The sequence below is a fragment of the Apodemus sylvaticus genome, chromosome X (genome assembly GCF_947179515.1).
Source record: "Apodemus sylvaticus chromosome X, mApoSyl1.1, whole genome shotgun sequence".
NCBI classification, from domain to species: Eukaryota; Metazoa; Chordata; class Mammalia; order Rodentia; family Muridae; genus Apodemus; species Apodemus sylvaticus.
Window position 1 is genome coordinate 147,577,385 of NC_067495.1, and position 14,086 is coordinate 147,591,470.

At 41.4% G+C, this 14,086-nt stretch overlaps 1 protein-coding gene across 2 annotated transcripts in view; it reads left to right on the forward strand.

The window, feature by feature from the left end:
• Window positions 1–14,086, forward strand: part of Mamld1 (mastermind like domain containing 1) — a 137,265-nt gene that overhangs the window by 115,280 nt on the left and 7,899 nt on the right. The window contains exon 5 of one of the 2 annotated variants that reach the window (XM_052171374.1): window positions 12,553–12,796. The exons of the other annotated variant lie outside the window; for it this stretch is intronic. Coding sequence (XP_052027334.1) covers window positions 12,553–12,796 — 244 coding nt within the window. The remainder of the gene's footprint in view (window positions 1–12,552; window positions 12,797–14,086) is intronic. 2 annotated transcript variants of the gene reach the window in all.

Below are 14,086 nucleotides of genomic sequence, written 5' to 3' on the forward strand. Positions count from 1 at the left end.
CAAAATGTAGGGTCCTGTTTACGTAACCAGTCTGTTAGTCTATGTCTTTTTATTGGGGAATTGAGTCCATTGATGTTAAGAGATATTAAGGAGTAGTGGTTATTGCTTCCCATCATTTTTGATGTTAATTTTATACTTGTGTGGTTATCTTCTTTTAGGTTTGATGAAAGAAGATTAATATTCTGCTTTTTCCAGGGTATAGTTTCCCTCGTTGTAATGGTGTTTTCCCCCTATTATCCTTTGTAGGGCTGGGTTTGTGGAAAGATATTGTGTAAATTTGGTTTTGTCATGGGATATCTTGGTTTCTCCATCTATAATGATTGAGAGTTTCGCTGGGTATAGTAGTCTTGGCTGGCATTTGTGTTCTCTTAGAGTCTGCATGAACTCTGCCCAGGATCTTCTAGCTTTCATGGCCTCTGGTGAGAAGTCTGGTGTAATTCTGACAGGTCTTCCTTTATATGTTACTTGGCCTTTTTCTTTTACTTCCCTACGTATTCTCTCTTTGTTTAGTACATTTGGGGTTTTGATTATTATGTGACAGGAGGTATTTCTGTTCTGGTCCAGTCTGTTTGGAGTTCTGTAAGCTTCTTGTATATTCATGGGCATCTCTCTCTTTAGGTTAGGGAAGTTTTCTTCCATAATTTTGTTGAAGATATTTGCTGGCCCTTTAACTTGTAAATCTTCACTCTCATCAATGCCTATAATCCTTAGATTTGGCTTTCTCATTGTGTCCTGGATTTCCTGGATGTTTTGGGTTACAAGCTTTTTGCATTTTGCATTCTTTGACTGTTGAGTCCATGATTTCTATGGTATCTTCAGCATCTGAGATTCTTTCTTCTATCTCTTGTATTCTGTTGTTGATATTTGCATCTATGGTCCCTGATTTCTTCCCAAGGTTTTCTATTTCCAAAGTTGTATCCCTTTGTGCTTTCTTAGTTGTTTCTACTTCTGTTTTAAGATCCTGGAAGTTTTTGCTCAGTTCCATCATTTACTTGTTTGTATTTTCCTCTAATTCTTTGAGAGATTTTTGTGTTTCCTCTTTCATGACTTCTGCCTGTTAATCAAAGTTCTCCTGTATTTTTTAAGTGATTTTTGCATTTCCTCCTTATTGGCTACAAACTTCTGACCCATATTGTCCTGAATTTCTTTAAGTGATTTTTGTGTTTCCCTTGTAGGGGCTTCTAGCTTTTGATCATTTTTCTCCTGAATTTCTTTAAGAGATTCATTTATTTCCTTCATGTGTTCCTCTACCAGCATCCTTACCAGTGCTTTTAAATCCAACTCTCGTTTTTCTGGTGTGTTGGGGTATACAGGACTTGCTGTTGTTGGAGAATTGGGTTCAGATGCTGCCATAGTGCCTTGGTTTCTGTTAGTAATGTTCCTACGCTTGCCTTTAGCCATCTAGTTCTCACTGATGTTAGATGGTGTTATTGTCACTGGCTGGTGCCACAACCTATTGTGGACCTTTAGGGCTATTTCCGCGGCACTAGATGAGTGGGTTTCTTCTGGCACAGATTACTGATGTGCTGCCTTCCTCTTTTGTTCCTTTGGAGCCCTGCTCAGTCTTGCCTCAAGAAATGTTATACTTGGGTTGTCAAGGTGAACCAGGTATTCTCAGACTGCTCTGTTATGGAGCAAAGATGGTGAGTGGGGGCGGGGGGAGGTCACTCCCTCTGTTGATTCTCACGTAGGATACAGGCCCAAGACCGACCAGCTTGCATATAAATCGCCTATGTTCGCCTATGTTTTCAGGTCCTGAGCGCCGGCAGACCCCTGGAGATTTGCACCCCCAGAGATCTTAAGCTCAGGATAATACAGTACCTAATGATGTTTTTCTGCCCTGGCAGAGTAGTTCCCTCTTCTGTTCTCTGCAAAGGATACAGGCTCCACGACCAACCAGCTGGGAGATGAACTACCTGTGTGCTCAGGTCCTGGGCACAGGCAGACTTCTGGCAGTTTGCACCCCCAGAGATCTAAAGCTCAGGGTGATACAGTACCTAATGAAGCTCTTCTGCTCTGGCAGGCAGCGAATATGGCCGCAGGGATTCTCTCCGTCTTCTGGTCTCCAGGCAGGACACAGGCCCCATGCCCGGAGGTCTGGCAGATGAACCACCTGTGTGCTCAGGTCCTGGGCACAGGCAGACCCCTGGCAGTTTGCACCCCCAGAGATCTAAAGCTTGGGGTGATACAGTACCTAGTGATGCTCTTCTGCCCAGGCCAGCAGCGAATATGGCCTCGGGGATTCTCTCCCTTTGCTGGTCTCCAGGCAGGACACAGGCCCCACGCCAGGAGGTCTGGCAGATGAATCGCCTATGCCTACATTTCATTTTTGATATATCTGTGTCTCCTTTTCTTAACCTACCTCACTGTCTATATTATCTTCTTTAGAAATGTTGCTGTAGTCACTGTTATTATTTTGTGTGCATGATGTGAGGGGCCAGGCACCATGACTCATATGGAGACAGAAAGCATGGAGTCATCTCACTGCTCTCTTTTTATCCCCTTGATCCAGTGATCATTTAGATTGCATTCTCTTAGTCTCCATTTATTTGGGAAGTTTGTTTTGTTTTGTTTTGTTTTGTTTTGGGTTGGTTTGGGTTTTTTTTTCCTGCTCAGAGTTTTAATTATTTCCTTCGAATGTTAGGTTCAGTTAGTTTTAGCTTTTCTAGTTCCTTGGATGCAGTATTGGAGATTTTTCTCTTATTTGATGTGGGTCTTGATTGTTAAAACTTTCCCTTTCAGTAATACTTTTGTTGTATCCCATAGACTGGATCCACAAAAGGATTCTCCTTTTGTGGAATCCATTTTACATGAAATTTTCCTATCTTATCCCTTCATTTTTAAGATATGTGCATTCTTCAAGATAAATTAGTTTATTGCAACCAATATATGGTTGGATCTTTCATTTTTATCTGTCTAGTTACTCTATGTGTTTTAATTTGGTAATTTTTCCATTTGCTTTCAAGATAATTACTGGTATATAAGATCTTACTATCAGTGTTATTTAAAGTTATTTTCTAATTGGATTGTAGTCTATTTTCCCATCTTTCTCAGTCTTCCTTTGTGTTAAGCAAATTGTTTCAGACAAGTGTTTGATCCACCACTTATAATATTTGAATTTCCTATTACAGATACTTGTGGCTACTGTGAGGCATATAAAAATCATTTATACACATGCTCCACCATGTTCATAGCAGCTCTATTTATAATAGCCCGAAGCTGGAAAGAACCCAGATGTCCCTCAATGGAGGAATGGATACAGAAAATGTGGTATATTTACACAATGGAATTCTACTCAGCAATTAAAAACAATGAATTCATGAAATTCTTAGGCAAATGGTTGGATCTGGAAAATATCATCCTAAGTGAGGTAACCCAATCACAAAAGAGCACACATGGAATACAGTCACTGATAAGTGGATATTAGCTCAGAAACTCTGAATACCCAAGACACAATTCACATATCGAATAACTCCCAAGAAGAAGGAAGGAGAGGGCCCTGGTCCTGAAAAGGCTTGTTCCAGCATTGTAGGGGAGTACCAGGACAGAGAAGTGAGAAGGGGTTGATGGGAGAATGGGCAGAGGGAAGAGGGATTAGGGAACTTATGGGGGGAGGGTAACTGGGAAGGGGAAAATCATTTGGAATGTAAACAATGAATATAGAAAATAAAAATTATAATAAAAATCATTTATGTTCTAAATGTTAGCAACTTCATGTGGTTGTAAAAGTATTGACAGAATCAAAACAGTAAGAAAAAAGTATACTAATAAGAATGCTCTCCATGTGCCCTTGATTTCTTCTCAGATTTTGAATCTTTGACACTCTACCTTAGGACTTTTATATTCCTCATCTTTTAGTATATTAATGTACTCATGTTTTCATTTTTGCTTTAGTCTTCATGCTAAAGCTGTGAATAATTTATGCACCATGCTTACAGAATTAGATAATTCTCAGTTTCTATAATTACTCTTTCTTGTGAGTTGGATGCCTTCCCATGTTGAATTTTCACTCATTAGTATCTTTTGCTTTGGTGTTTACTTGTGTAAAGGGGCTCAGAAAGATCTGCTCTCAGCTTCTGCTTGGGAATGCCTTTATCCCTTCTTCCTCTAGAAAAGATAACTCTACTGGGTATAATAAGCTCAACTAACAAATTTTTAGTACTATGAAAATCTCACCATTTGAGTCCTTGGTTACAAGGGTTGACAAAATTGAGTTAAATTTGGCAAATGCCATTTGACTTTTCTCTACCTGTATTTTTGAACCCTTCTCAAGGGCTGGAAAATGTCATAGTGTTATTATTGTTTTATATAAGTTGTCTACTCCATTGCCATTCTCTTATCTTTTCTTGAACAACCAAATATTTGCTTTTTTCATACTGTCCAGAGTTTTCACAAGCTTTCCTCATTCCAACTGTCTATTTTCAAGTCATCTATCTTCAAGTTGACTACTTCTGTCTAGTTTATCCTGCTTTTGGTCTCTTCTAGTGTTGTTGATGTTGTTGCTGTTATTGTTGCTGCTGCTGCTGCTGTTTTTAATTTTGCTGAATGTATTTTTCAGCTCCAGAATCTCTGTTTAATTTTTAATTGCTCCCATCCTTTGTTAAGTTTCCTTATTGGATTATCAACATGTTTCTTTAAGCTTTAAACAACTATTGTAAATGCTCTGCTCCTTCTAAGCTATATCCTATAGTGATTGCTATTTGATTAGTTTCTGGTACCTTATTTTCAATACTAAGTGAAGTTATGTTTTCCTGAAAACCCTTGATGCTTGTTGCATGTAGCATCACCTTGTCATTGAAGGATTTGTTATTTATAACAGCTTTAGTTGTGCCTATCTTAAAAGAAATTCCAAGCAGGCTGCTTACTTTCTCAGAGCCTGAAGTTACTTCCATTGTTTCAGCACTGGATAACAATCAGGCACAGATTTTCTGAGAGTCTGCTGTGGATGTGTTGTCAACATTTTTAGGACTATACAGCAATCCACATGCTGGTTTGTCCCAAATACACTACTGGCATTTTTTCAGAAGGAATAGGAGAGGAGCAGAGAGATGGCACTGCTAGTAAAGGTGCTTGTCATCAAGCATGACAACTTGAGTTCAACTCCCAGGTCCTAAGGAGAGAACTTACTCCACAGGTTGTCCTGTGATCTCTGTATATGTGCATGAGCACACCCACACATCTACACATACACGCACACAAAATGCACTTGAAAATATAACAAAAATTGGGTTGTGAAAGAAAGAAAGGAAAATACTCCAAATCACCACCTGCTAAGATCATAACTCCAAGGTAGAGCCAAAGCCCACACTTCTGTGATCTATTTATTATTGAGGTAGACACATGTCCCCAGATGGCTGCATCTCACAACAGGCAATGCTGTCTGGAATAGAAATCTGGCAGGCTCAGACTATGCATCTCACCAGGCACTTAATGCTATCCCAATTTCTCTGTCTGCAGGTCTTTAGTAGCTGCCCACGGTTAAGTTTTATCAGTCTAGTATAAACTTTAATGCCCAATCTACCTCGAATGAATGGGCTCATGGGCCTTGCTCTGCTGTTTGAAGATAAGATTGTACTGTGAAAGTAGTCTCCATTGTTCACTGAGGCTTATGGTAAACTCACAGCAAGGACCTATCACATCCTGTGTAGGGGTAATCAGTTCCATATCTCAGCCTGTGTTACTGCAAACCACAGATCTGCCTGGACAGGGATTCACATCTGTGCCTTGCACCATGGATTCTAAAGGCCCATCTGAGAATACTGATGTGCAGATGCATGGGCTAGCCAAGGTTGGGGGATAGGTAGTAGCTGTTCTTCAATGCTTTTCACTGCCCACTCCATAAGCTGCCACCACTAGATTAATTGGTTGTAGTAATTCTCAACTCAATAAATGGTAACTTTGCTACAAGCACACTGGAGTGTACTCCAGCTTCTCCGGGGGAACCTATGGAAGCCCGAGGCTGAATGGTATAGAAGGAAGGTGGTAGAGAGTAAGACACATGCCATTGGAAAGAACACTGCCCTGGGCAGAACGTTGACGGTACAGTGTTTCTCCTTGAGGAACTCAAAGGTGTCATATGCCTCAGTTAATAAATGCCCGGGAGAACCAGACATTGGAAAAGCTCAGTGCTGGAGACTGTCTGCTCTTGTCACTCACAGCCTTTGCTTCCACTATGGATCCTGCTTTCACTAACATGTCCATAGGAAATGCATTTCCTAGATATATGTTCTCTGCTTCCATTCCTGGCTTCAGACCAGGGAAAGTGGCTGCTGTTGGATCAAATGGATCACATTATGGTGATCCATATCTTAATCATCAGTTGATTGGCATTGACACCTGAACTGAGAACCACAGCCAGGCACATTCCCAGCCTCTTGCCATTAGCATGCAGACTTCAGGCTCACAACCTTAACTCTCACGTCCTGATCCCACACGTACTGGACATGGAGTAGCTCCAGAGAGACAAATGAAAATACCAAAGTGACTTTTGAAACTCTAATGGCTTTCTGTAAACTTGGGTTGTTCCTTTGACATGGCTCTTTCTTTCTTTTTTTTATTTTCTATATTCTTTGTTTACATTCCAAATGATTTCCCCTTTCCTGGTTCTCCCCTCCCCATATGTCCTATAAGCCCTCTTCTCTCTCCACCCATTCTCCAATCACCTCCCTCCTTTTTCTCTGTCCTGATACTCCCCTCCAATGCTAGATCAAGCCTTTCCAGGATCAGGACCCTCTCTTCATCGGAGCCATTTGATATGCTAATTGTGCCTTGGGTATTCGGGGCTTCTGGGCTAATTAATAACCATTTATCAGAGATTGCATTCCATGTGTGTTCTTTTGTGATTGGACATGGCTCTTTCTTTACCATGGCCAGGACTAGGACTCTTGGTTTACTCTCAAGGAAACCTGTTGTAGAATGTTTGCAGTAGATGTGAAAGAGTATAAAACATCCAAATTATCCAAATTAAGGAAGAAATAAAACATTCAAATTATCTGAGAAGCTTTCTGGGTACCTACTCTTTTCTGAGAGATCACACCTAGTGCTGACTTCCCAGAGACAACTCCAGAAGCAACCCTAGACTCTGAGAAGTTGGGAGCATACAGTAATTTCCATTCGTATAACCAGTCTTCTGCTGAGACTTCCACACGTGGTCCTTAAAACACAGGCTTTATGCTCATACTTATTCATTTTGACATGAGGATATTATGAGCTTTTTTTTTATTGTGCTTGTTGCTTTCTGATTGCAAAAGTAATCTTTTCTTCTGGAACTGAACTTGGAAAATGCACAAAAGTATTTTTAAAAAGCCACAAACCTCAAGGGATAATAAAATATGTAAATATGAGTATATAGTAACCAAAGAATAACTCTTGCTAACATACTGGAATACAGCATTTTTTCTATATAGAAATATATATTTCTCATTGGCATATTGCTATCAGCCTACATATATAACTTTTCCTCCTTTATGGTAAGGTGAAGAAATCAACTGCTGTTCCTCATGATCACACTCCACCCATCACATGGGAATCCTCATTACCATCATTCCCATTCTGTTCTGGACAGTTTCACAACTTACTAATGGTTGGTTGGTTGGTTGGTTGGTTGGTTGGTTCATGGTTTTGTTCTTTGGTAGGATCTCACTCTGTAGCTCAGACTGGCTTCAGACACAGCAATCCTCCTTTTTCAGCCTCCCAAGTGCTAAGTATCACAAGCAGGTACCACCACACTCTGCTAAAAGGAGTCATAGGCCACTACTAGCTAAATTCGTCCAGAGGAAAGAAAGCTGAGCTTTTCCAGTACTACTTTGTCTTCAGCTTGGCTTTAGGAGAAGTGAGAGCTAAGTTCCCACCTCGATGTTGTGACATGGGGCAGAATTGTGGACAGAATTCTAGGTGTGGAGAAGAGACAGGGCAAGCAAAGCGCCAAGCCTCATGTCTGCCAGGGCTGGGGATAGGCACGGGCCTATGAATATAGATGGCTGCTTATTTCGTCAACACCTTTCAGCCCATGTGATTTTTGTGGGCCACATCCCCATCCCTGTCACCATCTAGTACCAGACTATCTGAGTATCCTAGAGCATGCTGAATATTTCACCACCTAGACCAAGTTGCTCTATCTCTGCTGATTTGCAATTCACCTTCCTTGAGGCTGCTTTGCTCTTTCTGGGTGGTTGTTGTCTGAGGGCTTTATTTGTTGGTAGTGTTGCTAGTGTTTCAAAAAGTGGTCTGGCTATGCATCCCAAATTGTCCCGAGACCCTGGGTCTAAGCAGTCCTCTTGCCTTTATTTCTCTTCTGTAGTAGCTATAGTGGTGCCTATCTGTCCAGGTCTGCTTTTTAACCTCACTAATTATGATGCTATTATCTCCTGTTATATACTCCCTTTCCTAGTGGGAATTTATTTTTAAAAACAAAGTTAATGACAGAGGCTGGTTGTAGTTTCATCAGTCTTTGAAAGACAGAATGAATTTAGATGCATTCATTAGATTTGCTCTTTCAATCAGGAAGTCTCCAAAGGAAATCCTGCCTCTCCCTTCCTTAGTTGTCTGAACTTGACTGTCAATTGGATGTCTCCCCTGGAAGCCCAGGGCCTAGAAGCAGTGTTTGCTCTGTCCAGCAAAAGACCAGGGGAACATGAAGTTGTGAGGAGACTGCCTCATCTTGAAGCATGATGATTAAAAGCCTAGATTTTTTAAAACCTCAGACCCTGGCTCAGCCTCCAGCTCTGCTACTTGCTCACTGCAGGTGTTTGGGCTAGCTGCAATCAGGAGAGAAAGAGATGGAATTCAATTTTGACTCTGACTGACACAGAAGACTTCTGTGTAGCTAAGGTGTGTGTTTTCTGCCTTTTATTTAATTGAGAACAGAAACTGCACCACATAGCCTAAAACTGTGATCCAAAGAAAGATTGTTAGGGACATTTTAACTCTCAGAAGTTTCTACTCATGAGATCCACTTAGGGGAGAGCATCCCTTCCTTTGCCTCCCTTTGTGTTTTGACTGCAAGAGGTAGGGATTTTCAAAGTGTCTGTTCCTATCTTGCTGCACCTGATGAGTACTTCAGACCACTCATGATTGTGCTGCTGAAAAAGAGCTGCACTGACTATCTGCTAGAGTAGGTTCCATCTGCCACCTGCAGGCTTCTCCTCCTGATGGATTACTAAGGCACTGCAAGCATATGCTAATGTTGCTGGAGGGCCATTTCTTTCTGTTTTTTCCTCTTTATTGTCTGAGAATTTCATTCACATGTATAATATGATTTGATCACATCTATCCCTATTTTGACTGCTAATTCATCCCCTGACCCCACCAATACTGTTCACTTCCAATATCACATACCCCCTTTTTTTTTTAACCCATGAAGTCCACTTGGTATTGCCTGCATGTGCATGTGCAGGACTTTCACAGGTCTTCTGCATGTACTCACAGCTACTGTGAGTTCATGTGAGTGACTGCCCTGTTATGTCTGGAAAACTTTTTCACTATAATCATTTACTACCTTTTCTCTTACAACCTTCCACTGTAAGGTTTGGAGGAAGGAGTATGATATATATGTTCCATTTAAATCTATGTACTCGCAGTCTCATATTCTCTCCATGTTAACTAATTGTATGTCTCTGTGTTCATCACCATCTATTAGAAAAAGAAGCTTGTCTAATGAAGGTTAAGAAATGCACTAATCTATGGGAATAAAAATAAATTAGGGAACCATTTAAAACTATGCCTACCTAGCAGACTAGTTAGGGGTAGGGTCTCCCCCAGGATCTACAACATTGCCAGCCATGAGGTTTTGGACTAATTATTAACAGTACTGGGGTAGTTTCACCTTATGAAAAAGGCTTTAAATCCAATCAGCAAGTAGTTGTTCCACACTATAACATCTGTGTCACTATTGTACCAGTTGCTGTATCTTGCCAAGCCTCTTACAGCTGAAGCTCACAGTGATCACAGCTAAATGAGATTACTGATTCCTTTTCTCCTCTAGTAGCATGTACAGCACCTTCCAGCGTATGAATGCAAGTCAGTAGGGATGAGTCTTCCAGGACAGTGCCAGCTTGATTTCTCCAGCTTCTATAACTCAGGTATCTTCAAGAATTGGGTCTTACCATCCACTTCTGAAGAGTAACCAAGAGTAATGGGGATTGTCAATAATTATTGGGAGTCTTTAGGACCCCACAACTAAAAAAAAGTAACCCATATCTAACACTAGGCTTTTGATAGCCTATGAAATATATATAATATAAAATATATATTTAACATTGAATATATATATATATATATATATATATATATATATATATATTCCATGTTTTGATCAATTATTCCTTGTTTCTACTTTGCATCAACTCTGTCCTATCCACTGAAAACCTCTCCCATGACTCCTTAGTAGTTTCCTAACTCCTATGGGTAAACGGTAGTCCATTCCTTAGTAATTTAATCATTAAAACTTTTCAAGAAATGAAGTTATAGAGGATTCCTAAGAAACTAAAACAAAACCAAACAAAAACAACAATGAAGAAAGCTTTCATTCTCTATAAATAAGCCCAACGCCTGGCTGTCACAATCTCATCATGGAGCAGGGCAAGTTTCAGAACCTGAGAAATATGTGTATGTCAGGACTTTTCAAATTCCAACTTTCAAATTAGTATTTGCACTCTCACACCTATAATCCCAAAATTATGGAGGTAGAGGCTAGAAGATCAGAATTTAAGGTCATCCTCAGCTACAGAGTGGGTTCAGGAAGTTTGAGGATAGTCTGGGACCCATGAGAACTTGTTTCTGCAAAACTTCTATAGAACAGTATTTAGAGTTATCAAGGAGCTAAGTAAGTAGGCATAAAGAATTATGAATTCCAGAAAATCATAGTCCTCCTGTCTTACCCTGATAAACTTGCTCCAAGGACAAATGGGAATTTGATGAGCTCCCCAAGTATAATGGTAACAAGCTACCTTGCTAGAATAGCAAATGTCATCAGAACAGCAAAGAATGCTTGGGCCTGTTTATTTTAAATGGACATGTATTATTTCTAAAATAGTCCAGCTAGTCATTTTCTTATTGCCATATTTAAATATGTATAATTTATCTTAAAATGATTGGAACCTCCCCTGATATACCTTGTCTGTACTTTCACTATAACAATTTTCCAATTCAAGGCTTATTTTCCACATCATGATCTAGAAACTTAGTACATGCTACATGTGGATTTGGGAGTGAAGTAAACCCATCTCCACATCTTGCTTTGGTACTAAATAGCTGTGTGACTTTGGGCAACTTAGTTAATCTCTCTGGGCCACTATATCCTCATCCAAAAAGTAAGGTCTATAATAGTCCCTACCTCATAGATAGCTATTTGTAAGGACAGAGGAGATCAAGTGTTTAAAGCCCTCTATTTAGTCCTGAGAGCAAAATAAGTGATCAATAAATTCACCAGTGTAGGTTGTGTTGTTATTTCAAATAATATATGTATAGACTGTACTTCTATAATATATCAGCCACTGAAAGTAGTTCTCCTTGATAGGTGGTCACTAAGTGTTTCTTGCAGTAAGCTGAATGCACCAAAATGTTTTTGCTTTGATTCAGGGAGTGAATATTCCCCTTTCCATTGGGCTGCTGGCTAAACATAGTAGACCACTTACAGTTCAAAGATGAAAATCAAGAGACACTGCTTGGTACAGAAAAAAAAGAACCACTCCCCCATTTTGCAGGCTTCCCCCCTCCTTTGGGACATGACTGTTGTTAGATGCTTGTGTGCTTGTCAGGGAGACAAGGCTCTACTGGCCACCTACTTGAAGTTATGAAGCTCTTGCCCATGAGGACATCAGGATAAGGTTATTTTAATTGTTATATCTGAAGGAACTAGATTCTACATTTCACACACAGAGAAACAGTGAAATCCCTGACATGTAAAACTGAAAGGCAAGAAATCTCATGCCCACACTAGCCCCCAAAACCTTAATGCCCGGTCGGGGTCTGGTGCGGTGAGGACTGCAGCTCAGGATGTGGCTGAGAGGAGGCTCATTTGGCTACTTTTACACTCACCTCAGCATATCTACACACTAGTTTCTACAAGCCATGAGTAAATTGTGAGTTCTGTTATGGGGATCGGGCAGGGGTGGGAGTGATCTGAAGGTGCCAAAATCATTGTCAATGAGTCCGCTATCTGACTTAGCTTTATTCCTGCTTCTAACAAGTCAATATTGCTTAAGGCAGGACATCACACATATGAAATCCTTTTATTGGCATTAAGTATTGTCCCAAATCAACTGAAATGCATTTTAAAAAAAAATCATTGGTACTCTAGGGGGGAAGAGGGGGGAAGAGATGTCACAAGGTAAGTATGTTTCTGTGGAGAGACAGCAGACCTTCCAATTGATTTTCAAAAAAGTCTGTGACCCATAGCAAGCTAAGAGCACAAAGATATTTGGTTTTGCTTTGCCCAGGTCAGTTGATGTATATAAATACAAGATTCCAATTAGTTAGTCAGGGCAGTGACAAAATCAGTCAGAAGCCTTTTGTGGCCAAACAGCTGATGGATTGTTCAATCGGTTGTTGTAGACTCATGTAGACAAAGCCTGCAAGCTTGGGGAAGCCAGGCCTCCCCATGTCAGCCTGGGGCGACAGCCCCCATCCCGCCAGGCCCTGGGGAATGAGTCCTTCCTGCCCAGCAGCTCCTTTGCTCACGAGCTGGCCCGAGTCACCTCCTCGTACAGCACCTCAGAGGCAGCCCCCTGGGGCAGCTGGGATCCGAAGGCCTGGAGGCAGGCGCCTGCTCCACTACTGCCTAGCTGTGATGCTGCTGGTAAGTCACTTCCCCCATGCCTCGCTTTCCTCATCTGTCAACTGGGGCACAATCCCCTGCTCAGTCTGCCCACCTGCCTCACAAGGATTGGAAGGAACTCAGGAGGTGACAGCTCTGAAAAGTAGGCCCTTTGCAACCCACAGGGTTCTGTACAACTATGAAGGATTTCTACTGCCCTTCTAAATTACTTTTTCTTATCATTCTTGGGCAAAGTGAGGAACTCAAGCAAGCAGAGTAGTCCAAGCCCCTTGGTCTTACCTCTCTTGCATTGACACCCACTAACACCTCATTTGCTTCCATGCCAGCCTGCCTTCTTGCCTGACCAGGACAGCAGGCTACACTCCAAATCTCCTACTCAGTGCCTGTCTGTCTGATACTGAGCGAGAATTCAGGAAGTTCATGAGCTCCAAGTCCTGACAGTGCTCTGCTATGGGCTCCACATTTCATTCTTTGGCCTCACTCGGGAGTCATGCTCCAGAAGGGGACATCTGGGTCACCCATAAAAGAATGGGCAGTCTAGGGGCACATGATTCAATGTCGATGCCAAGCCTACCAAAGCCACCTATGAGTTTGGCTGAACCTCTCTCAATTCTAGAGTCTAGAAGAAATGACTTAGCACACCTCAGAGTCCCATTAGTGGCCAAGAGAGCAAGGTAATAGATACCAGCCTTGGCAGATTTCTTTGAACCACAAAGTTATTGTTCTGAGGCATGAAATACCAATGCTCACAGGATGTCTGCCCTGTCTGTATAGAAACCGGTAGAAGATGGTCATTGAGCTGAAAGGACCTCCAGAGATTCTAGCCTTTAATGGAAAGTCTGCTTTAGTACACATAACTTTGTTCTCTTTATCCTGTGATAGGTTCTGGCCTGGAAGAACAAGCTGTGCTTTCCAGACAAGAGCTATTGATTTCTCTCTCCCTAGAATTCATAGCACTCCTTAGCTTCCCCCTTTTCAGCTGAAACCAGAAGAATCTTGTCCAGCCCAAAGTTCCCAGGGAGACTGAATTATCCCAACCCCAGGAGACTCCATCCTCTCTGAATATCATGTTTTCACCCAGCCCTGCCCAGCTCTTCCTTGGCCTTAGAAGCCACATGAGAAGATTGCTGCTAGCTTGCCTGGAGAATTCCTACTCCTAATAGCGCAAATTCTGTGCTTAATCCAGTACCTTTCACGCTGTGGTGAAGGCTCAGGGAGATCTCTCCACTCTGAAATTTAGGTCTGCATTCCCTTTCAGTCCCTCATCACTTCAGCCAGTGGGTCAGAGTGAGCCAGAGGTTTCAGGTACTG